Source organism: Lepidothrix coronata, unplaced genomic scaffold, assembly GCF_001604755.1.
Source record: "Lepidothrix coronata isolate B3197 unplaced genomic scaffold, Lepidothrix_coronata-1.0 Scaffold93, whole genome shotgun sequence".
In the NCBI taxonomy this organism is placed as follows: domain Eukaryota; kingdom Metazoa; phylum Chordata; class Aves; order Passeriformes; family Pipridae; genus Lepidothrix; species Lepidothrix coronata.
In genome coordinates, this window is record NW_016690273.1 from 1754973 (window position 1) to 1776504 (window position 21532).

A 21532-nucleotide genomic window follows, 5' to 3' on the forward strand; every position below is an offset into this window, starting at 1 on the left:
TTTTTTTCCCTATGGGAATGCCAGCACACGGCAGAGAATATCTGAAAGCTGCTCCTGCCTCAGGAGCTCCTGGCAAAGCCAAGGGAAGATGGGCAGAGGGTCACCACATTTTGGGAACAACAGTTGGAGGGCCTGAAAATACTGGCAATTAAAAAATAAGCCCAAACTCCCCCCAAAACACCCTGGATTTATGGGTATCCAGCGGCTCTTATTGCTCTTGTTGGCTGGTTGGATTTTCCTATCAAAAATAAAGCCCCAAATGTGGGTTTTCCACCCCCCTAAAAAAAGCAAGATCCGATTTCATGCCCTCCAGCTGGGAACCACGTCATCCCAAATTCCCTGGGGGAACGCAGGGCATGGCAAACGGTGGGAGGGGGCTCTGGAAAGGACCATATTCCGGTGGCTGTGGGAAAACCTGATCCTCTGAACATCCACCATTAAAGCAAACCCCTTAAATTTTAACACTTCAAGGTAATTCCATCCTGGAACTGCAAAAACTGGGTTATTCATTATCCATAAAATCCAGGAGCAAATCCTTGCCTGGAGGGCTGAGCCACTTGGAGGCGTGAAGGGTTTGGGCTCCAAGGGGGGGGGGGTCACCACCAGGACTAATATTCCTATTTTTCCCCCCAAATCTCACACTAGAGCTGGTGTTTTAAAGCCAAGATAAAGGCAGGGATGGGTTAATGGTGGGAACAGCGGGTTGGGAGTTATTTTCCCTCCTCTTTAGCTGGAATTTTAATCTCAGACACTTCCCTGGATGGTTTAACCCCTCCTGCTCTTCCCCACTAATCCCGGGGTGATGGAAAACCCTTTTCCATAATCAACATCAGCAAAACTGAAATATTTGGGAAGCTGGTGGCCCCCCAGCACTGTCCCCACCCAAGGGAGGCTCTGACCTTCCCAGGACCTTCCTTCAAGCCATGGAGAGGAGGAGCCCAAGGAGAGGGCTTGGGATCAAGGGAAGGGCAGGAGCGTCTCCCCACCAGCACAGCCACACAGAGTCACCTCGGGAAGGAGCTTCCCAAGCCTGGCACTGCGTGGAGGCCCCAGAGCCAAGTGGTGGCCCCAGAGCCAAGTGGTGGCCCCAGAGCCATGTGGTGGCCCTGGAGCCACGTGGTGGCCCGAGCCTAACCCAGCCCTGGGTACCAAAGGTCCTCAGTGAAGCCTCCAGCCCAAGAGGTGCCAAATATTTCCCCTCTCCACACTTGGCTGAGTTAATGAGGATTTCTGCCTGGGAATAACAGGGTGAGGAGCTGCTCTTGATCTACTCAAAGGGGTTCAAACCCAACTGCCCATCTGAGTGGGAAGACTGGGTGACCCTCCGTGTTCAACTCCTGGAGCTTCCTCCCCACTTTTAGTGTTCTTTCCTTTCAGGAGAAAGCCCAACAACTCCTTCCCAGCCATGGACCGAAATTTTAGGGGTTGTCCCTAAAGTCCTGAAGGGTGTCTGGGACAGTGGGAGGGTGGTGCCTGCTGGGAAGGGTCCTCTGCACAGCCTGGGCTCTGATCACAAAGCTTGTTGGACCCTTTTCTCCTTCTCCTTTCCTTCCCAAAGTGCAGCCCAAGGGTGCACCTTCCCCAGCCCACAGGGATGTCCCCTCAAGCTTGGGGAGGTCAACCAGGGCTTTGCTCTGGATTTCCATTAAAAATCCAGCAGCACTTCCATTAAAAACCAGCAGAACCAACCAAACAACCCCCAAAGAGGTGCTACTGCCAACACCCAACCCGACAGAGCAAACAGTGGCCGGAAAAGTCCTCCTGGATCCCTAAGCTTCTTCCTCCCCATCTGGTTCACACTCAGGGAGCTCCAGGAGCTCCTCCCAGTGGCGGCAGAAGCCAAGATGGGAGACACCACCCAAAGCAACAAGAACAGGTCACCTTCTCTTCCAAAAAGCTCTCCAGCCTGACCTCTACACCACCATGGAGGATCCAGGTGAGCCTCCAGAGCCCTCAGGTCCATCAGGAGACGTGATCCAGGCACGACCAAAGCAGAGCACCCAACACTGACTCAACACCACACACGGGTCGGAAACCCAAGGCAGGCAGTGCCCTGAGGGATTCCCATCCCCAGCTCCAAACCTGACCTCTCCAAAGGCTCTGGATTTGACAGCCTCAAAGCCCAAGGAGCAGGAGCGTTGCCAACAGGGAACACTTTTGGCACGTTGAGGGAAAAACCAAAACCCAACCAAGTGTTTTGCCTTGGAAAAGAGAAATAAATAAGCAAAGCCTCGTTTCTAAACTGGGTTTAGTGAGAAGGGTTTAAAAATAAACTGGCCACAAGTTGCCTGCAAACACAAACTCCCTCTGCTGCTCTCGAGACAATGTATTGCTCTACTGGGACACCCCAAGGTGGGACATCTTTGTGTCCTTGTGTCCCTGGCTGAGCCAAACCCCCCAAAATCCCCCTGGTGCCCACAGCCTGGTGCGACCACCGTCCCCCACCCTGCCCCATGTCACCTGGGGATCCCTTCCCTGCTTCCACCTTTGCTTCCCGGGAGGAAGGCGACGTGTTTATTGCTATTGCTTCCTCTCCTCCCACATCTCCCCTGGCAGAGCAGCCAGACTTCCCACCCCTTCCGGCCCTTCTCCACAGTGCTGGTGTTTGTGCTTGGATGGACATTTCTCCTGGAAGTCTCAGAGCCCAAGGAATGAGTGGGGGCACCTCAACCCTCAAGTTTGGTCTCAGCCCTGCCAGTGACACGGGTGGAGGGTGAAGCCACCCACCTTCCCCTCACCCTGCCTTGAAGACTCGTCTCCATCAACCAGACGCCCTTTTCCCACACCACCATGCTCTGAAGAAGATCTTCAGACCAACTCCTGGATCTAGAGAAGCTCTTTAGACCAACCTTGGACCTGGAGAAGCTCTTCAGAACAAACACTGTACTCAGAGAAGCTCTTCAGGCCAACCTTGGATCTAGAGAAGCTCTTCAGACCAACCCCTGAACTCAGAGCTCTCCAGACCAACCTTGGATTTGGAAAAGCTCTTCAGACCATATCCTGAGCTCTTCAGACCAACCTTGGATCTGAAGAAGCCCTTCAGACCAACCTTTGGACCTGGAGAAGCTCTTCAGACCAACCCTGGGCCATCTCCTTGCCTCCTTCCCCACCTCTCCCCTTCTCCTTCCCGCAGCCCCAGGACGTGGCTGATGGGGAGCACCTCATTTTCCCAAGCTGCTCCCAGGGCACGTGTCCCTTCCCACCAGCCACCATCCATTTTCCCAGTTGGAAGAGCAGCCCAAGGCCCCCGCCGGTGACCAGTCCTCACCCTCCCTACAACAAAAGCGCTACCCACATTTATATCCTCTTACTCCTACAAAAAGAAAGGATGAGTTCAGAATTCCACTGCAGATTTCGAACCTACCACGACAGCTATTCTGGAAGACACCAATTTTGCTCGGAATACGTGACGGAAGATTGAATAATTGATCATCTCCCACTAAAAAAAAAAAAAAAAACAACGGGAACAAACCTGCCTGTCTAAAGAAAAACCAGCGCTGTGCTTTTCACAGTCCCCCGAACATCAACCACGCTGCAAATCTAGGCTTGGGCAACGACGACGACGACAGAAGGAGAACCCAAAAGAACACGAAGTGGGGGGATCTTTGCACCACTCAGCTGGCAAAGTGAAGATTCTGAGCTTTCCAAGGACCAAAGAGAGAGAACTTTACTATTGCTCGGTGTCAGTCATGTGTGTTACACGATTTATGTGGGAGGGGGACGGGGGGGAAAATCAAAGAGAGGCAGAAGATTAGAAAAAGCAGCTTTTACAAAAACCACTAAAGGATGCATAAAGTGACCCTTGCACTCGGTTTGTTGAGTTTTGTTCTTGCAAACAGACGAGGTGCTGCGGCCCAGGGGCCGGGGCACCGATGTAAGACTTGTGGAGTTGCATACAATGTTTGATTCCGGATCTGGGAAAGAGAAAACACCCGAAAACGGGGAGTTAGAAGCAAGTTCCGGAAGATCAGGGCTGTTCTCTGCACTCCTGCACCACATAGAGACAGTCCATATGGAATTTAACCATCCCTGAGGACAATTCCTTGAGCTCAGTGGTGGGATCCAATGCCAAGGATATGAAGATGGGATGCTCCCTGCTAATTGCCCACCAAAGAGAGATTTGGGATAAGCTCAGGGCTGGGTGGGATCTCCACTGACTCCCAGTGTTCCCATCAACTGCGTTAACTGGACACCATGAACGAGGAACAAGCAGCTGGGATTTCTGGGATCCTGGGCACAACAGGGATGTGCAGTAACCCTGGGATTTCTGGGATCCTGGGCATCACAGGGACGTGCAGGAACCCTGGGATTTCTGGGATCCTGGGCATCACAGGGACGTGCAGTAACTCTGGGATTTCTGGGATCCTGGGCACAACAGGGATGTGCAGTAACCCTGGGATTTCTGGGATCCTGGGCATCACAGGGACGTGCAGGAACCCTGGGATTTCTGGGATCCTGGGCATCACAGGGACGTGCAGTAATCCTGGGATTTCTGGGATCCTGGGCATCACAGGGACGTGCAGGAACCCTATGATTTCTGGGATCCTGGGCATGACAGGGATGTGCAGTAACCCTGGTGCTCATGGACAGGACAATCTCCCAGATCAAGGGAGATCCCCTTTTAATAGGGAAAAAACCCATATCCCAGTGATGGGAGGGACTCTGGATAAGGGAATGCAGTGATAGGACAAGGGGGAATGGTTTTAAGCTGCCAGAGGGGATACTGGGAAGAAATTCCTCCCTGTGAGGGTGGGGAGGCCCTGGCACAGGTTGCCCAGAGAAGCCGTGGCTGCCCCATCCCTGGGAGTGTCCAAGGCCAGGCTGGCTGAGGTTTGGAGGTTAATTTATGCCCAAGGGCAGAGCAGAGGGATCACTCACATGGATTGGCCAGTGGATTACCAGTGTGGAGGTACGTAGCTGTAGGTGGGGGTTCCTTGAGCCCTGTACGTTGGCACGGACACGGGATGTGCTCCGATGGCGGTGTGTTGGGGGGTGGTCAACAAGGTTCCTGCAAGGGAAACACGGATCAAGGAGAGCTCCCTCAGGGAAGTGGTGACCATCCCAGGGGCAGGAACAGCACCAGCTGCCTCCTTTTAGCTTTTCCATCATCCCAAATATTCTTCCACCCGTGAGACCTCACTGGAAGGTGTTGGACTTGTGGTTGGGATCAACCAGTGCCACGAGTGGAATAAACACACCTGAAGCTCCAGGGTGTTTTCCATGGTACTTTTGGTCATCGCCTTGTCTTTTTAAGGGTTTTCCTTGTTGGTTTTTTTTTTCAATTTTCCTTGTCCCTAAAGACCAGCCCAGCTGACCTGCTGACATCGTTTACCCGCTGAAGGCACTGGGCTAAACTACAACAGGAGATCTGAAACATCCAAGGATCAAACTCGAAGGGATGAGGGATGCAAAGGGAGGTGAGAAAAAAACCCCAAGAGCTCTTCCAGGGAAACTTGGGAAGAGCTTTGCCACTCATCTCCCAGGAGTTCTTTTGCTTCCTTTAAACGCCCAGAGCCTTGGGATGCAGCAGGATTGATCCTCTCCCAGCCATGAAGGCACTGCCTGGTGTAACCTCTTTTTTTCAGCCAGAGGAATTTTAAGCTGGAATTTGCACAGTGCCTACATGGGAAGGGAGAACAGCCCTGGACTGCTCCGTTCCCAGAGTAACTGGGTGCTCAAACCAAATTCCTGGTTTCTGGGTATCTCTCTACAAATTAATGGAAATCTAACACATCCCACATGCATTAATTAATCCACTTCTCAGAGTAAGCGACAGTAAATATCTCCAAGTGGTTCCTGTCACACCCCTGCCTGCTTGGAACAGGGCTTGCATCCCATAATAGGGCCCTATTTCCCAGCCAGTGCAGATGCAAAAGGATGAATGATGCATTTCTTGGCATAATTCAATATACAATAAGAATTGTTAATGAGAGAAATACAGGCTTTGGAAACAAATAAACCCAGCCCACCACGTGCCAGCAATCCAAGGAATCCTGCACATAAAATGTGGAGGAATTGGGAGAGAGAAACCAAGGATAATGTTGAACAAAAACAAGGCCATAAGAGCCCTAAAAAAAGGGAACTTGAGGAGAGAAATCCAACTGTTTGGAGCGGATAAGCCTGGGGATTCCCATACTTATGGGACAGTCAGAGGAAAGAATTTAAGGCTGGGAATTTTTCATCCGGGATAAGTCTCCTGCACAGGCTGCCTGGATACATCCCACCGGGAGATGGAAGTGTGGAGCGTGGAAAGACTTCCCTGCTTACCTGCTGACATGGCCATGGTGGTCCCAGCGACCATTCCCATGGCCACTCCATTGGTCCTGGGCGCGGCCACCGGAGCGGGATAGATGGCCGACGGGATACTGTTGGGCTGGACCACGGTGGTGTGATGGATGACGTGGGGCTGCGCCGCGTACACCGGCTGGGTGTAATAAGCTCCCTGGTGGAGAAGGAGGGGAAAAAAACCCACCGTCATTCCATGTTTTTACAGAGCCTTCCCAACCTAAACGAACCCAGGATTCAAGCGCTGCCAAAGGGCTGGTGTTTCCCGGGGTGTCTCTCCTGTGTCTTGGAGACCTGGGCAAGGAATGGTGAAGCTGACCCTGTGGATGTGTGGGATGGATGGAGGTAACAGGACTGAGAGGGGATCAGCATCACGGATCAAGGAGTCAATCCACTGGGGACAAAACACCATTTGGTGGGATGAAACAGGGCCTGGACACCAAGACTTTGGCTGTTGGTGTGGAAAAGGAACAAGAGATGGAAGAAAAGGACAAGTGGCTCTTGGATGATCCCGAGGTGCTTGTTTGGGATGTGTATCATCTCCTTGGGTTTCCAACAGGGCTCCAAAATCCAGGCTGCCCAGACTCAAGAGACTCAGGAAACAAGGGAATAAAAGGAGCCAACAGAAAAAGCTCCACACCCAAAACAATGAAGGGCCTGAAACATGAGGGACAGAAAGGCCATCCCCAGGACAGGCAGCTCCAGCATTGCTGGAGAAGTTGGTCTTTGGACATGAAAGAGGAGAGGAAAAGCCAGGGAAGCTGAAGGGCCAGATGGCTCTGGGAAGCTCATGGGAAGTTTTTGGAGGACATCTGGCCTGAACTGCATCCCTGCAGAGGCTCTTGGCCCCAGCACATGGCTGGAGGTGGTGGCCATGCAGCAGCAGGGAAGGTGAGCCTGGAAATCCCATCCAGGTGCTGAGGGAAGAGCTGCTCCGGGAGGACACGAATCCGGGTCGTGGCTGGTGCTGGTGAAGGGGACACAGGGGAGGTGGCAGGAGGGTGATGCCAATGACCAGCAGCAAAGGGACCTTGGGGTGACCCGGACTCACCCGGGGCCTTGGGGAAGAGCAGCGTTTGAGAGCTGGGCTGGGTGGGGAGAGCCGGGTGCAGGGATTATCCAGGACTATCCCTGGCAGCCAGCGTGATTCGAGAGGAAAGGTCCCAATTCCCAGCGGGGCTGATCCATGGGGATGTACCCTGACACCCAACAGAGGAGGCAGGAGACACACCCCACCATCCCGAAGCCCCACTACGAGCTTCTCCACCCCGCAGGGGCATGGGTGCTCAGCCCTGGGAGCCGAGGAGATTCCCACAGGGAGCTTGGAGCTGCGCTGGGATGTGGTGGGGAGGCCCCACCCCCCGGGAGGCCCCACCTACCTGTGTGTACAGGTTCTGCTGGGGGTAGGCACTTCGGATGGGGTACATGGCAGTCTGGTACGGGTTGGGAGACGGCGAGTAGGGAGGAGGAGCGTTGTTACTCTGGGTCGGTGGCACCTTGTAGGGAGTCCCTGCGGTGTATCCTGGTAAAGACAGGAGTAATCCCAGCTTTAGGCTTGGATTTGCAGCGGCAGAGCTGGGCCACACGCACGTGAGGAGCTCGGGGTGCTGGTCATGGAGCATTGGCTGCTCCCTGAGCATGGAGGGACACATCAGCATCTACTGATATCCCATGGAGAAGGATTTGCCCAAAGGAGAGGCTGCTCCACCCCTGGAAGTGTCCAAGGCCAGGTTGGACAGGGCTTGGAGCAACCTGGGATAGTAGAAGGTGTCCCTGCCCATCACCAAGGTTTGGAACAAATCCCTTCAAGATCCCACACCATTCCAGGATTCCAGGATTCTGTGACACCCACCAGGGGAAAATGATGGGTGCCTTGAAATATTTCATCCCTTGAAGGCTCTGTGATCCTCACAGGGCAGATTGGAATTGTTCTCTTTCTTCTGCTTGGATTTAAGGAAAAGGAAATGCATCCCCTGGTCTTGCCCATTATCTGGAGCATCCAAGTCCCACACTGAGACTTTATCAAAGGCCTAAAGAAACTTAAACTCATTTTGCAGCATTTAGGAGAGGCTGAGTACGTGGGGGATACTCTAAAATGAAGGATCCTGGCAGGGAAGTGCCATAAAACCTCATGGAAGGTGCAACATCTAAAGGAGGTGTGACCTGCCCCGAGGATGGGATGTCACAGCACCTAAATTCCCAACCTTTAGAGGCTCCATTAATTAAACGTTATTGCTTAACTACTAAATAGGGAAAAACCCTCAAGAATACTTCCAAGTTGTGCTTTTTTTTAGATAAATTAAAAAAAAATTAAAGCCTTCAGCCTCTTGTTTTTCCATCTAGTGGATTTTTTTTTTTCAATTCTGGATTTGTTTTCTCCAAAAAAGATCTTGGGAGCTACCAGTCCTCAGCACCTGAGGGGTGCCTGGAGATGGGGACAACAATGAGCCTTTAAGCTCCAGTTTCTGTTAAAATTGCTGATTTCACCAAACAAGATCTAATTTTTTACTAATTACAAGCTGGGATTTTTCCAAATATTCACAACTTGGTCAAATTTGGCCTGGTGTGAATTTAGGCACCGTGTCCCAGGTCCCCAAAGAATTGTAGGGACATCCCTTTTCCAAGAGAAAGCCTCCCAAAGGCTATTAAAAGATTCTACCTTATCAGGGAGCTTATCAGCCCTCCCAGAGGAAACGTTTGTCCTCCTCAGGGATGAGATCCCAAGGCTCCATCTGGAAAAGCCTGTTTGACAGTGATCCCTGAACAGCATCTCCTCCCCCTGCTTCTGCTCAGCCAGAATTTCAGCCCTGTCCCCTGAAAATCAGGCTTTAGTTTGGAATTCTTTCCATTTAAAGGGAGTAGGAAATAATGTCCCTTTGGAGATAAACACCAGGTCGCTCCTGGGGACCAAACAGTTGAGGGAGAGGTTTCACCTTCTCCACTTCCAGGAGAATTCCTCCTCTGGAGGAGCAGCAGGAGGGTCAGTGCTCTCCTTTCTCATGGCTTTAACACATCCATCAAGTCCAGGATGGACCAGGCTTGGAGCAACCTGGGCTAGTGGAAGGTGCCCGAGATAGGAAGGTTGGAAGGAAATGGTCTTTAAGATCCCTCCCAACCCAAATACGATCCCAAATAACCCCATTTCTAAATAAACACCCAAAAGGGGCCCAGATCAGGCAGTCAAACCCCAGAAAGGAAAGGTGTCTTTACTGAAAGCTGCAGAAGAGGCCTGGTAGGTTCTGTTCTCGGTGCCGGTGTCCACCGGGAGGTGGAAGGTGCCCTCGGTGGCACAGGACGAGGAGGTCTGAGGCCAGGCTTGCTTCATCAGGAGGGTGGCTTGGGTGGAGGCAGAGAAGAGGAGTCACACACAGCAGTGGAGAGACAATTCCCACATTTATGGAATCATTTTGCTGCTCTTTCCCTTCCCCTCCCACCTTTTACGGACAACAACTGAGATGAGGGATCTGCAGATCTGTGCCCACCACTCCTCCCCAGATGGTCACCTCTGTCCCTCCAAACCAGCAAGGGCTGCCCTCGGCCTTGTGATTCCCAGTAGGAAAACGGGCTGAGCCTCGGGCGCGAGGCATTTTATTCCCAGGAAAACTCTTGGAGGCACCACCACTGGTCTCTGTGACTGTCCTGTCCCAGTGTTGGGTGGTCCTCAGGAACTCTGGGAAGGCCAGCAGTGGCTTTGGGCAGGTCTCCCTGTGTCCCAGTTTGTGGAAGAGTATTTATGGTGCCAAGGAAAAGAATCCAGAAGAATCTCAAGAGCCAAACCTTGTGGGATTTGAGGAGGGACCAACAGAATTCAGGCAGGATAAAGCTTGGAGCAACCTGGTCTAATGGAAGGTGTCCCTGCCCATGGCAGGGGGTGGAAAGAGATGACCTGGAAGGTCCTTTCCAACCCAAGCCAGTCTGGGATTCTGTGATACCAGGAGGTTTGTGGGAAGTGAGCGATCCAAGCCCAGTTTCTCCTCCACTCAGGCACTGATCACTTCCTGCTCCAGCCTCACCCTCTCCCAAAGCCTTGGGAGTGATGAAGGATTTCCAAGCTGCCTGGTTTATTTTCCATGGCACACTGCACTCAGCAACATCCCAATGGAGACCCAACTCCAGCCCTGGGACAGAAACACTCCTTCCCTTCTGCTTTTATTCAGGATCAGATTCTTTTTTGCTTCTGGATTTCCCAGAGGTTTTTTAATCTCCGAGACTGACACAATTTATTTCCACTCAGTCCTTCCTCTGAGGTTTTCCCTCTCCACATCAAACCCACCACAAAATCCAGGTAATTTGGGGTGGAGATTCCCATGTTCTGGACATTAAATCATGGATTCTTGGAGAATCCATCACTTAAAGTTACACAGAAGGCGGACCAAGGAGGCTTCCAGAACATTAATATCTCCTGGTCCTTTGAAGAGCTGCAACTCTCAGGGGTCACAAGCCAGCTATGATTATTTAATATCATTTTAAGGGCCACCTCCAACCAGTGTCTTCTGGATTTGGTTTTGCCTCCCACCTTAAAATAAATAAAATCAAGAGCTTTTATTCCTTATCTGTTTAATCCAGGTGGGAACTGAGCAAACAATGTGAGCTCTGGGTCCTTGCAGAGGACCCTTAGTCATATTGAAATGGGAAAAAAAAAAATGTATGAACCCTTCCAACCCAACCCATTCCAGGATTTCAGAGCCTCCATCCTGTCCCACAATTCCTGATTTTGGAATACTCTTGTTCTGCAATGCAAGGGCATTGCTGTAAACCGTCCTTCTCCCCTGCATTATTAATAAGTGCAGCTAAAGGCTCCAGGAGGAAAGTGTGTGTCCTACTTTCAGGAAAATAAAAAGAGAAGCCTTGATGAAGGGATTTAAACCACAACAACCACTGTGGGAAGGCAGAAAGCCTGGGAGGGAACAGGCAGCTTAATGAAGACATTTATTATTTTATTTTTATTGTGTCTCTGCAGCAGTGATTTGAGATGCTCGTTTTTACCAACTTAAAAGGCCTTTTTTTGGAAGAATAGTATCCTAAAAAAATCCTAAATAAATGCTGGTTTATTGCAACCAGCAGAGTTTCCAGTGCTGGGGGTGTGTCTTGTGTCTCTCCCTCTAAATCTGTGGAAAAAAGCAACAGGAAAATCACGCAAGGCAGGAACCTGAATTGGAATTCATAGAATCCCAGAATATCCTGAGCTGGAAGGGACCCACAAGGATCATGGAGTCCAATTCATCCTTTTGCTTGGGAAAGGCTCCTTTGGAATAAACTGGTGAGAATTTATCCTATTCTGGGGCTCAAACATCAGCAAAAATCCACCAGAAACCTGACACTGGGAGAGGGAAGGGATCAGGGCTGGCTCCAGGTCCCTATTCCTACAGTGCCAATCCCAAGAAGAGTCCTAGGATCCTACAATGGTTTGGGTTGGGAGGGATCTTAAGGATCATCCAGTTCCAACCCTGTGCCGTGGCGAGGAACACCTTCCACTCCAAGCTCCAGGCCAACATTCCAGAATGCTGCAGGATTTACATCCCTGGCTGAGCAGGGAGGACGTTGCCAGGCTCTGGCAGGACAAGCTACTAATAAATTTATGGGTTTTTTCTTAGTCTGTGGAGCTCTTTTCCCTTTATTCTTCCAGTGGTTTATCCTCCGGGGGAATTTCAGGGTGGCCAGTGCAGGGACAAAACTCATTTCCGAAGGTTTTTAGTGGGAAGAAATGCAGCTAAAGACATTCCCAGAAGCACACTAAACCAAATAAAACCCAACAGATCCCTGGGAATACCAGGGGAAAACAAGATTTTATGGGGAAGAAAGCAACTGGTGCTGTCAAAGGGGAAGAAGAATTCCCAGGTTTGGCTCAAGTTTGTGAAGGACAGGAGGAGACACAGGGACAGACTGGCAGTGCCACGGGAAAGACACAGCATGGGAGATCCAGACCCCAAACAGGACACAGCTCCTGACATTCCTGCAGCTGTGGCATGGAAGGAGAGCAGGACACACATAGAGAAGGGAATCAGTGCCATCAATCTGCTGATATCGCAGTGCTGAGGGCTGCAAAATTCCTGGGATTCATATCAAGATATAACTCGTAGCTCCAAAGTGCTTTGCAACACAGACAAATATTCCCAAAGGAAGGTGTGAAGTTAATGGCAGAGTTAGGAAGGGAAGACCCCCAACAAAGGCTTTTTCCCAGGAAGGGATTGGCTGACAAGCACATGGAAACTGCTGGAATTCCCTCCTCCACAGAGGGGTTTTACCTGGGGCGTAGCCAGGGCTGCTGGTCGGGTACATGTTGGGGTTGTAGGCCGGGGCAGCCGTGGGATATCCCGTGGGATAACCTGGAATGACACCAAACAAATCAGGATTTTTATCAACAGGCAGCCAGGATAACACCCCCGGAAAGTAACAAACATGTGTGAGCAGAGAGGGAACGGGCACAGCCGAGAGGGAAAACACAGCTGTATTCCCAGGATGTAGGAAAAACTGGGAATGTCCATGTGACATCATCAATATTTCATCCTTATTCCTGTAGAAAATGAGGGCAATGACCAGAATGCAGAAAACAGGGATGTGCACTGGGCTTGGAAGAAAAGCACCGAGGAAACACATGCTCTGAATGTTGGATTCAGCCATGGAAAACCGGCTTGGAAAGGTTTTCCTTGGCTGCACGGCAGCATTGGTAGAGCTCAGCACCCAGCCCAGCGCTCAGCGCTCCCATTATCCTGAGTTTCCTGCTGAAGGGATGCTGTAGAAAAACATGCCAGGCTTGTTTTCACTCCTGGCTGCACAAGTGCCATCCCGGGAGGGCCCCGATTCCCTGCCAGGCCACCTGGAAGGAACGCGTGCGGCAGCTCCGACCCCTCGGAGCCGCGGGAGGGGATTTAATGGGCTCTTTGGAAAAGGCTTCAGTTTTCATCAGCTTCACTTGGATGGGTCATAGAGAGTTCAGGGACAATCACCTGAGCAGGGCTGGACAGACTCTGAGTGCCCCACACCCAGTGCAGGTGTCTGATCCAACTCTCACTCCATGGAAGTTCTTGTTCTCTGTGGATTCCACAGACAAAAACCTCCCCACCTTAGGCTGCTCCATTTTTAGAAAATCATGGAATACCCTGAGTGGGAAGGGACCCACAAGGATCATCCAGTCCAGCTCTAGGACACCCCCGCAATCCCCCCCTGTCCCTGACGGTGTTGTCCAAGGGCTCCTTAAGCTCCGGCAGGTTTGGAATTGCCCACCCTGGGGAGCCTGTTCTGTGCCCGACCACCCTCCGGGGGAAGAACCTTTCCCTGAGATCCAACCTGACCCTCCCCTGGCACAGCTCCAGGCATCCCTTCAGATCCCATCCCTTGTCATCATTCTGCTTTGGTTTCCTTCCATTTCTTGGAAGTCTTCCCCCTGGAAACAGCAACACCTGGATAACTCCATCCCTTCTCACGTGCTCCTGCACAAATCCCTTGGACAGACCGAGCAGGACACATTAATCCTCCTTTTCTGGTGGAGAATTTGGCTTTGCTGACCTTGCCACCACGGTTTGTCCCCTTGGACACCATCCCAGAGCAGAACCAACCCAAGGGTGACAAAGTGACCCTTGGAGAGGCTTCCTTCCCTCAGACACTGCCAAAAAAGGCTGGAAAGATTTAATTAGCAGTCAATTCATACTCCTCTTTTTTTAATATTTTAGAACATTAAAATATTAAAAATATAGCAGGTCTGGCCTCCTCCTTTCCGAGCGTCCACACAATGCCATTGGAATCTCTCCCTCCACGCCCCAAATCTCTTCCACCACATGCCAATTCCTAAACCCCGTGGCCAAATTCTGAGGTTCACTGGAATAAATCTCAATCACCACTCGTGGCCACTGTAGTGGAATAAATGACTGTGTGTTCTACCCTCTCATTTTCATCAGGGATATGTTTGGCTTCTAAATCAGGTTAATTAAAAATTGCTGGAGTTAATGTTGGCTAAGCAGCAGTTTAACAGGAGTTTTTTTAAGGCATGAAACTCCATTGTTGTCGTACTCAGGAATATCTGAAGCCTTTCAGCAATCAAGGAGCTCCTCAGAAGGTTATTTGCAGCCCCAGTGATTGCAGGTGGAACATTAATGATGATCCTCAATCACAAATATCCTGCTCACCCTCCACTTCATTAGAAGAGAATAATTTCTTCTCCAGGACATTCATCATTCCACAGTCTTCCCATTTCCCCCATGATCCCGCTTTCCACCCTGATCTGCCTGGCCAGGAGTGTTAAACCAACTCCACTTCACTCCAAGGGTATTTTCCCTAAAATTCTCCCAGCTTGACACACAGTCCAGTAGAATCCCAGGATGGTTTGGGTGGGAAGGGACCTTAAAGACCCCCTAATTCCATGGGCACAGGTGGTGACGGCTGTCCATGTACCCTGCTCATCCACGAGGGATGGGATCCAGGTGACAAAACTCATGGAGCACCAAGAGATTCTCCTGATCTTTGCAGCTGGATAATCCCCCCAGACAAGTCCTGAATCCCCTAATCTTTAATAACAGTCCTTAACTGAGTCTGAACCATGACAAACATAGTCCTGGGTGGCCATGAGTTCCATCTGAGGCACCACCAGCACCTGCTGGCAAATCCAGCAAAAAAACACCTCTAAAAGCCACCTCTAAAAAAAACACCTCTAAACCCAGCTCAGAAAACCACCCCCGAAATTTCCAATACTGGGGGGTTTTAGAAAAACCAGCCTGAAATAAATCCAACCACTCTCAGACCGCAGGAAAACTGTGGCTTTGGGAAAGGTTTTCCAGCCAGACACTTATTGAGACTCCAGGGTTATTTTGGGCAGGTGGAGACAAATGTGTATTCATGGAATTATGGGATCATTGAGGTTGGAAAAGACCTTTAAGGCCATCAAGTCCAACCCAGCATTGCCAAGGCCACCGTGTCCCCAAGTGCCACATCCACACCTATTTTAAAACCCTCCGGGTTGGGACTCAACCACTGGTCCTTCTCCTTTTTGGGGGGGTTAAAGGGCAAAGAGAGATGGGGTTTGTTTCTTGGTTCTTCTTCATCCCTCAAATAACCCCAAACAAGCCTCCTCATGGAAGCAAAAGCTGTAGTCCCTCAGGATGATCCACATTCCATGAGTGTCTGCATCCAAGAATCAGAAATGGGCTCAGCAGTGTCTGATTTTCCCCCTGGAAACCCCAGTTCCTCACACAGGCCCTGCTCCCTTCCTGCCACATCTTGTCACCTTGAATCAAAATAACAAGCCAGAGGATCAAACCCCCTTGACATGAAAATATCAGGGACAGAAGGAAAATATCCTTTCCTTTCTCCTTGTATGGATTTGCCCCTGAAGGGTCCCTGGCTCTGCTGGGCCTTGTGATGATGCAGAAACAGAAAATGAGGTGAAAACACATCGAACAAAATTGATGAGACTCCTCGCCCAAGAAATCAAAAGTTGTTCTCTGCCTTTATTTTAATTTAATATCATCTCCACAATCAATAGGAGCAAGGAAGCCAGTGTTCATTTGATGTTCTCCCCAGGGAAAACACACAGCTCTGGGAAGAGCTGCTGCAAAAACTCCAACAAACAACCAGGAGCACGTGGGGCTGCAGCAAGGAGGTGTTTTAGAGCTGCCTTTAATTTTTCATGTATATTTTTCAGATTTCTGGGCTGTTCTCTCCAGCTCTGCTCACCCCTTTCCTTCTTGGTGTGATGCTGCTTTGGATTAATGGCTTTTAGGCTCCCTCTTTTTAGGAGATGAACTGTAAAGGGGTTCAGGAAGTAGATTTTAAAAGAGGGGTTTAAGTGCCTTTGGGGTCAGATCAGGGGTGGAATCCCCATCCCTGAAAGTGTTCAAAATCCCTGTGGATGTGGCACTTGGGGTACATAGGTCAGTGGTGGCCTTGGCAGTGCTGGGGGAGTGGCTGGATTCAATGATCCTGGAGGACTTTTCCAACCCAAATAATTCCCTTATTCTGTTTTACTAATTCTCCCCTAAACTTCTGCAAACCATTTTGTTTCTGCTGAGCTTCGAAGCTGCAACAGCCCCAGGAAGATTTCACCTCAGCCAGATGAAGCCAAAGTATTTTCCCCTGCCAAACACCCTCATGTTCTATTTTAAGCTCATCCACCTCATTCTTTATTGCCCACACCTCAGAAACTCTTCAAAAATAGGATTTATGAGCATCTTCTGAGGGTAAAAACACGAGCAACCTCACGTCTTCAGCTCCGTGCTGCTGGAAATCCGCTCCCTTCAGCCCCAGTGGGAATTTATGCCTGCCCAAAGTCACATGTTGTGACATGAAAAGTGCAAGTTTGGTACTTGAGAAATTACCCCAGAAGTGAGAAATTGGAGAGCAGACACCACGTGGGCTTCCTGGCACAGCTCTAGCAGAGCCAGACTGGCAGCAATGCTCCCGAACGTCGATTGCTGGGAGAGGTGACTCCGGAAAAATATGGGATGGATGGGGGACACAAGGCAAACAGCTGAGGAGGACATCTGGGAGCTGATCCTGTGTGAGAAACCGGCCTCCAGAGGTGAAGAGCTGCAGCATTTTGGAAATGACTTGTGGCAGAGGTGTCAACAAACCTCCTTATCTCATCCAGAGCCTTTCTCCTCACGCCCCGAGCTCTGGGATTAGGCCATGCATCTCCTCCTGCCTTTTGGGGAGTTGTCCCCCAAGGAATAGCCCTCGATATCTCTGAACAGTTTCTTACCCAGGGCACTTCCTAGACCTTCCCTGCTCTGTGGGAACTCCAGAAAACATCTCCCTCTGAACCCAGAAGGAATTGCTCTGGATTTATCCCCCCTCAGTTAGGAGTGCAGCTGCTCTGTCGCCCACCTGACACACACCAGGAGTTCCTGCCCCATCACTTGTCCACCCCCTCACACAAACACCACCCACCACCATCAGGCTGCTGTTTTAGGGGTCCCCCTGCCCTGGTGGACACGGGGCTGCCCCAAGGGCAACTTTTCCATGGCCCAGCTCTTAATTCACCAGCCAGAGCCCTTTGTCATGAGTGACTGACACCCCAAGGGCTCTGAGGATGGAACAGGTGTGATGAAATGACTGCAAAGCTCATTGTCAGGGTGTTTGGAGATGTTCCTATCCTGCCAGAACTCGGGTCCAACTGGGTGCCAAACCATCCCAACACATCTCATCCCTTAACTTCACTTATCCCAACACGACTTCGGCCTTGGGCATTTTCAATCTTTTGTACTGAAAGGCCTTTTGGAGCTCAAAATGTACATTTCCCAAGTCACTGTGTTTTCCAAACCAAATTTAAGTCTTGGAAGAGTCTCCAACTCAGGAGGGCAGAGCTGAAACCCTCCTGGACTGACCCTGGTTTGTTTTATGCTTAACACCCCGAATTATAGGAATCTGAGTTTTGCCACCTCCCAAAAGCACCTACAGCAGGAAGGATAGCAGGACTTTTCCTTCTTCCCTAATTCCACAGATCCATCCAGCAGTGGCACATTTTTGGATGCATTTCCATGTCAATTCTACCCAAACCTCTCCAGGATAAGCTCCAGATGTGCCAGTGCCCCGTGATGCTGGAGGGAGCCCCGGGATTTATTTTCCACCCATCATCCTACGTAACCACAGACATCCCATCACTCCTCCAGCCCACTCCTCTAAATGGATGTAAAAATAGAGGGAAGGCTGAGAAGCAAGGGTGGGACCGTTCTGAAGAGCAACTTAATGGATGGTTGAGAATCCAGCATTTCTGAAGTCTCTGGATAATAAATACATTCATTCCCACGAAAAAGTGCCACCCCCTCATTACTGTTCCAAGCCTCAGCAGCCCAGGAGCAGAGCAGGCAAATGTGTTCACAGACACAGCAGCTGCTTCCAAAAGAGATTTGCTCTCACATTTAACAACCTCTTTCCAGGAGACCTTTAAACCTGGGTCTTTTTTCACCTGAAAGGTCCTTTATATAAGTGGGAACTTTTCTTGCTCGTTCCCCAGGGCCATGCAAAGCTCATCTTCACGTGGCCTGAGATTGCTGCTCCTGCTGCTTCCCAATTTTAAACACTCCTGGCCACACAGAGCAGGGATTCTGACCCTGTGCTCAGGTTGTCACTGTCCTGGACATGTGTTGTGCCATCTCTATTCCCAAGGCACTCATGGAAATCAGGATGGTTTGGGTTGGAAGGGACCTTAAATCCCATCCAGTTCCATCCCCTGCCATGGGCAGGAACACTTCCCACTATCCCAGGTTGCTCCAACCTGGCCTTGGACACTTCCAGGGATGGGGCAGCCACAGCTTCTCTGGGCAACCTGTGCAAGGGCCTCACCATCCTCACAGCCAACAATTCCTTCCCAATATCCCATCTAACCCTGCCCTCTGGCAGTAAGAAGCCATTCCCCCTTGCCTCATCACTCCATGACCTTGTCAGAATTCCCTCTCCATCTCTCTTCCACACCTCCTTCCATCTCCTTCCTTTCCTTCTCTGGGATCACAGCTTGATCCAGAGGGTGGGGAATTCCACTGGTGTGAAATCACAGACCCCCTGAAGGAGTTTTTCTGATGGATCATCCACATCTTCCACGGCAAGCACAACAAAACCAAGGGCAGGATCTCCACAGGCATCACAGGTAACACACCCTTCCCTCTGAAACCTTCAGTATAAACCCCAAAAATCTGACAAAACTCACAGGAATGGGGCAAAAAAACTATTCTCTTTTTATGTCCTTTTCCTTTATATTACACAGACTCATTTGAAAGAACTGCTGGATGTCCTGGGAATGGCAGAGGTGCCTTTGGCAGGAAAGGGGATGGAGAGAACCCCTCTGGTGCTGGCTCAGTGTGACATGGGCTGTTTGTGTCCATTCCAGAGGGTCACAGTGTTGACACAATGAGGCCCTGCCTGCCTGCAGGAGATTTTCCCAGCTGGAGGTCAAAGACAAGGGGATGGATGGTGGGGCCTCCCTGCCCAGAGGAGATTTTCCCAGCTGGAGGTCAAAGACAAGGGGATGGATGGTGGGGCCTCCCTGCCCACAGGACCTGGAGACTCCTGCTTTCTTGGGAATCACAGGGAGAGCAAGGAATTTGCACAGAGCTCTGAGCTCTTACCGGGACCTCATGGTCACAGGATGCCACAAATCAGCTTGGAGCTGTTGCCTTCACCATGCCAGGGAATTTGGAGACTTTACAAGCCCAAAAAGATCTTAGGAAATACCAGGAGCAGTTTTGGACTATCACTGCCCTCGTTTTCTCTTGCTCAGGGAAAACCTGCTTTCAGCTCATTTTGTTTTAGCTGTCGGTCAAAAGAGATGATTCCCATTTCCATCCTTATCCCAGTTCCACCTCAGTTTTACTCCCCACAAAGCTCCCAGGCCCTCCAGCAGCTGTCTGGGGACAGGAGAAGCAAAACTGGGAGCAACTGTCCAAAGCCATTAGAGAGACACTTGATTACTTGGTAAAAAATAAACCACAGTGACAGGACTTGTCAAACTGTCAATCAATGTCACTTCTGGGCCACAGACATGTGTCACATCCTCTCCTGTGCTGGCACAAGTGTCTGTGGGGGAGAAGTTCAGGAAAATGGTTTAATTCATTCCCGATCGACGCTCCCTGCAATTATTTAATTAATTCTGTGTTTGATGACTCCAAAGGAAGAGACTGATGAAATAAAAGGGTTTGTTTCTCCTCAGAAAGTGTCATAAAGAAGCCATTACAGATTTCCTTAAACACTGAACTGTGGCTCAACCTTATCCAATAACGTTTCCCAGCCTGGAAAAATGAAGGGAAATCCCTTTTTTTTCCAAAATGTTTTCTGGGACAAGTGGCTGTTTCCTGCACAGGAGAGCTTGTTCCTACAGAACTTGTGGAACTAGAGGAGCTAAACATGGACTTGTCCTCAATGTTGAGTTTTGGGGTGTCAGAGATGCCTCCTCAGACAGGAATTTTCCAGGAAAAGCAGGAAGGGACCTGCCTGGAAAAATGATGGCAAAAAGCTCCTTATTGGTCACAGATTGCTTTTATTTTTATTTACTCAGCCCAACTCAGATGCTGGAATTTAATACCTTAAAACTAATGGTATTCCAGGTGTGCTGCCAAAGACAAAATCGTGGTTCCTCGTGCCCTGAGCATGATCGAGGATTAATGCAAAAAACCTGCCCAGGAATCAGTCAATTAATCAGTAATCAATGGGCTAATTAAGCACAAACATTGTCATGCTTCCTATCTCTGTGTTTTACACTCCTCTGGCATTGGAAGATTGATTCCAGTCCTGATTCCACCAGAGACAGTCTTGATTCACACCCTTCAACAAGGTTTCTGGGGACACCAAATTCCCTACTCCAGCTCATTTTAAAAACAGACAATTCCAGAAGGGCCACAACGATGTTGCAAATTAAATCACTGCCCCAAAAGGGCCGATTTTAAGATTGTGAACCCAGGGATTTTCATCTGCAAAGTGAAAAATTCCAAATGAGAAAATATTTAGGGTTGCTGGAAGAGGCCAAACTCAGGGATACTGAGGGTTTAGGGATCACAACATCCTTAGATATTGAATTCTAAAATCCTAATTAACTTCCAATTGTCCATATGGTATTTTGGCCATTTTGGCCTTGGACCAGGGCAGTGAATTGCTCCCAAATCCATTGGCTCCAGCCAAGCAGAGCAGCAGATGGAGCACAGGCAGAGTATTAATAAAACCAGGTTTTGGGTGTTAAAAGGCTTTAATGGGCCTCTCACACATATTTGGGCCAGATTAGATCCAAGTTGTCCTTGGGGGAAGCTGAGAATCCATAATATTTGAACTGGCAAAACTCCACAGCCTGTTTGAAAATAAAATCTAATTCCACCAGCTTGGAAGTGCAAAGGTTCTGTCAGGAGAGATCCCACAAAGATCCCTCATCCCGAGGTTTTGCTTGTTCATTTCCCAGCCAAGAGCTGGGATGAGATTCCCTGATTCCCAGACCCTTTGGAAACTCACCAGCTCCTGCTCAACTCCAATTGCATTCTATTCTATTCTGTTGAAATCCATTCCATTCCACTCCATTCCATCCCATTCCATTCTATTCCATCCCATCCCATCCCATCCCATCCCATTCTATTCCATTCAAATCCATTCCATTCCATTCCATTCCAATCTATTCCATTCCATTCCATTCCATTTCAATCTATTCCATTCCATTCCAATTCCAGTCTATCCATTCCATTCCATGCCATTCCATTCCATCCTATTCTACTGTTCCTTTGTTCTGTTCTACCCCATCCCATCCCATCCCATCCCATCCCATCCCATCCCATCCCATCCCGCC

General features: G+C 50.0%; 1 protein-coding gene across 6 annotated transcripts in view; it reads right to left on the reverse strand.

Annotated features, from left to right (window-relative positions):
- FAM168A (family with sequence similarity 168 member A) overlaps positions 1-21532 on the reverse strand; it is an 89636-nt gene continuing 68104 nt past the window's right edge. For all 6 annotated transcript variants that reach the window (XM_017821924.1, XM_017821921.1, XM_017821920.1 and 3 more), the window contains 6 exons: positions 12531-12611; positions 9496-9621; positions 7665-7807; positions 6268-6442; positions 4879-5008; positions 1-3914 (listed from right to left, as the gene is read on the reverse strand). In XM_017821924.1, the coding sequence (XP_017677413.1) occupies positions 4896-5008; positions 6268-6442; positions 7665-7807; positions 9496-9621; positions 12531-12611 (638 nt within the window). In that variant the 3' untranslated portion in view covers positions 1-3914; positions 4879-4895. The remainder of the gene's footprint in view (positions 3915-4878; positions 5009-6267; positions 6443-7664; positions 7808-9495; positions 9622-12530; positions 12612-21532) is intronic.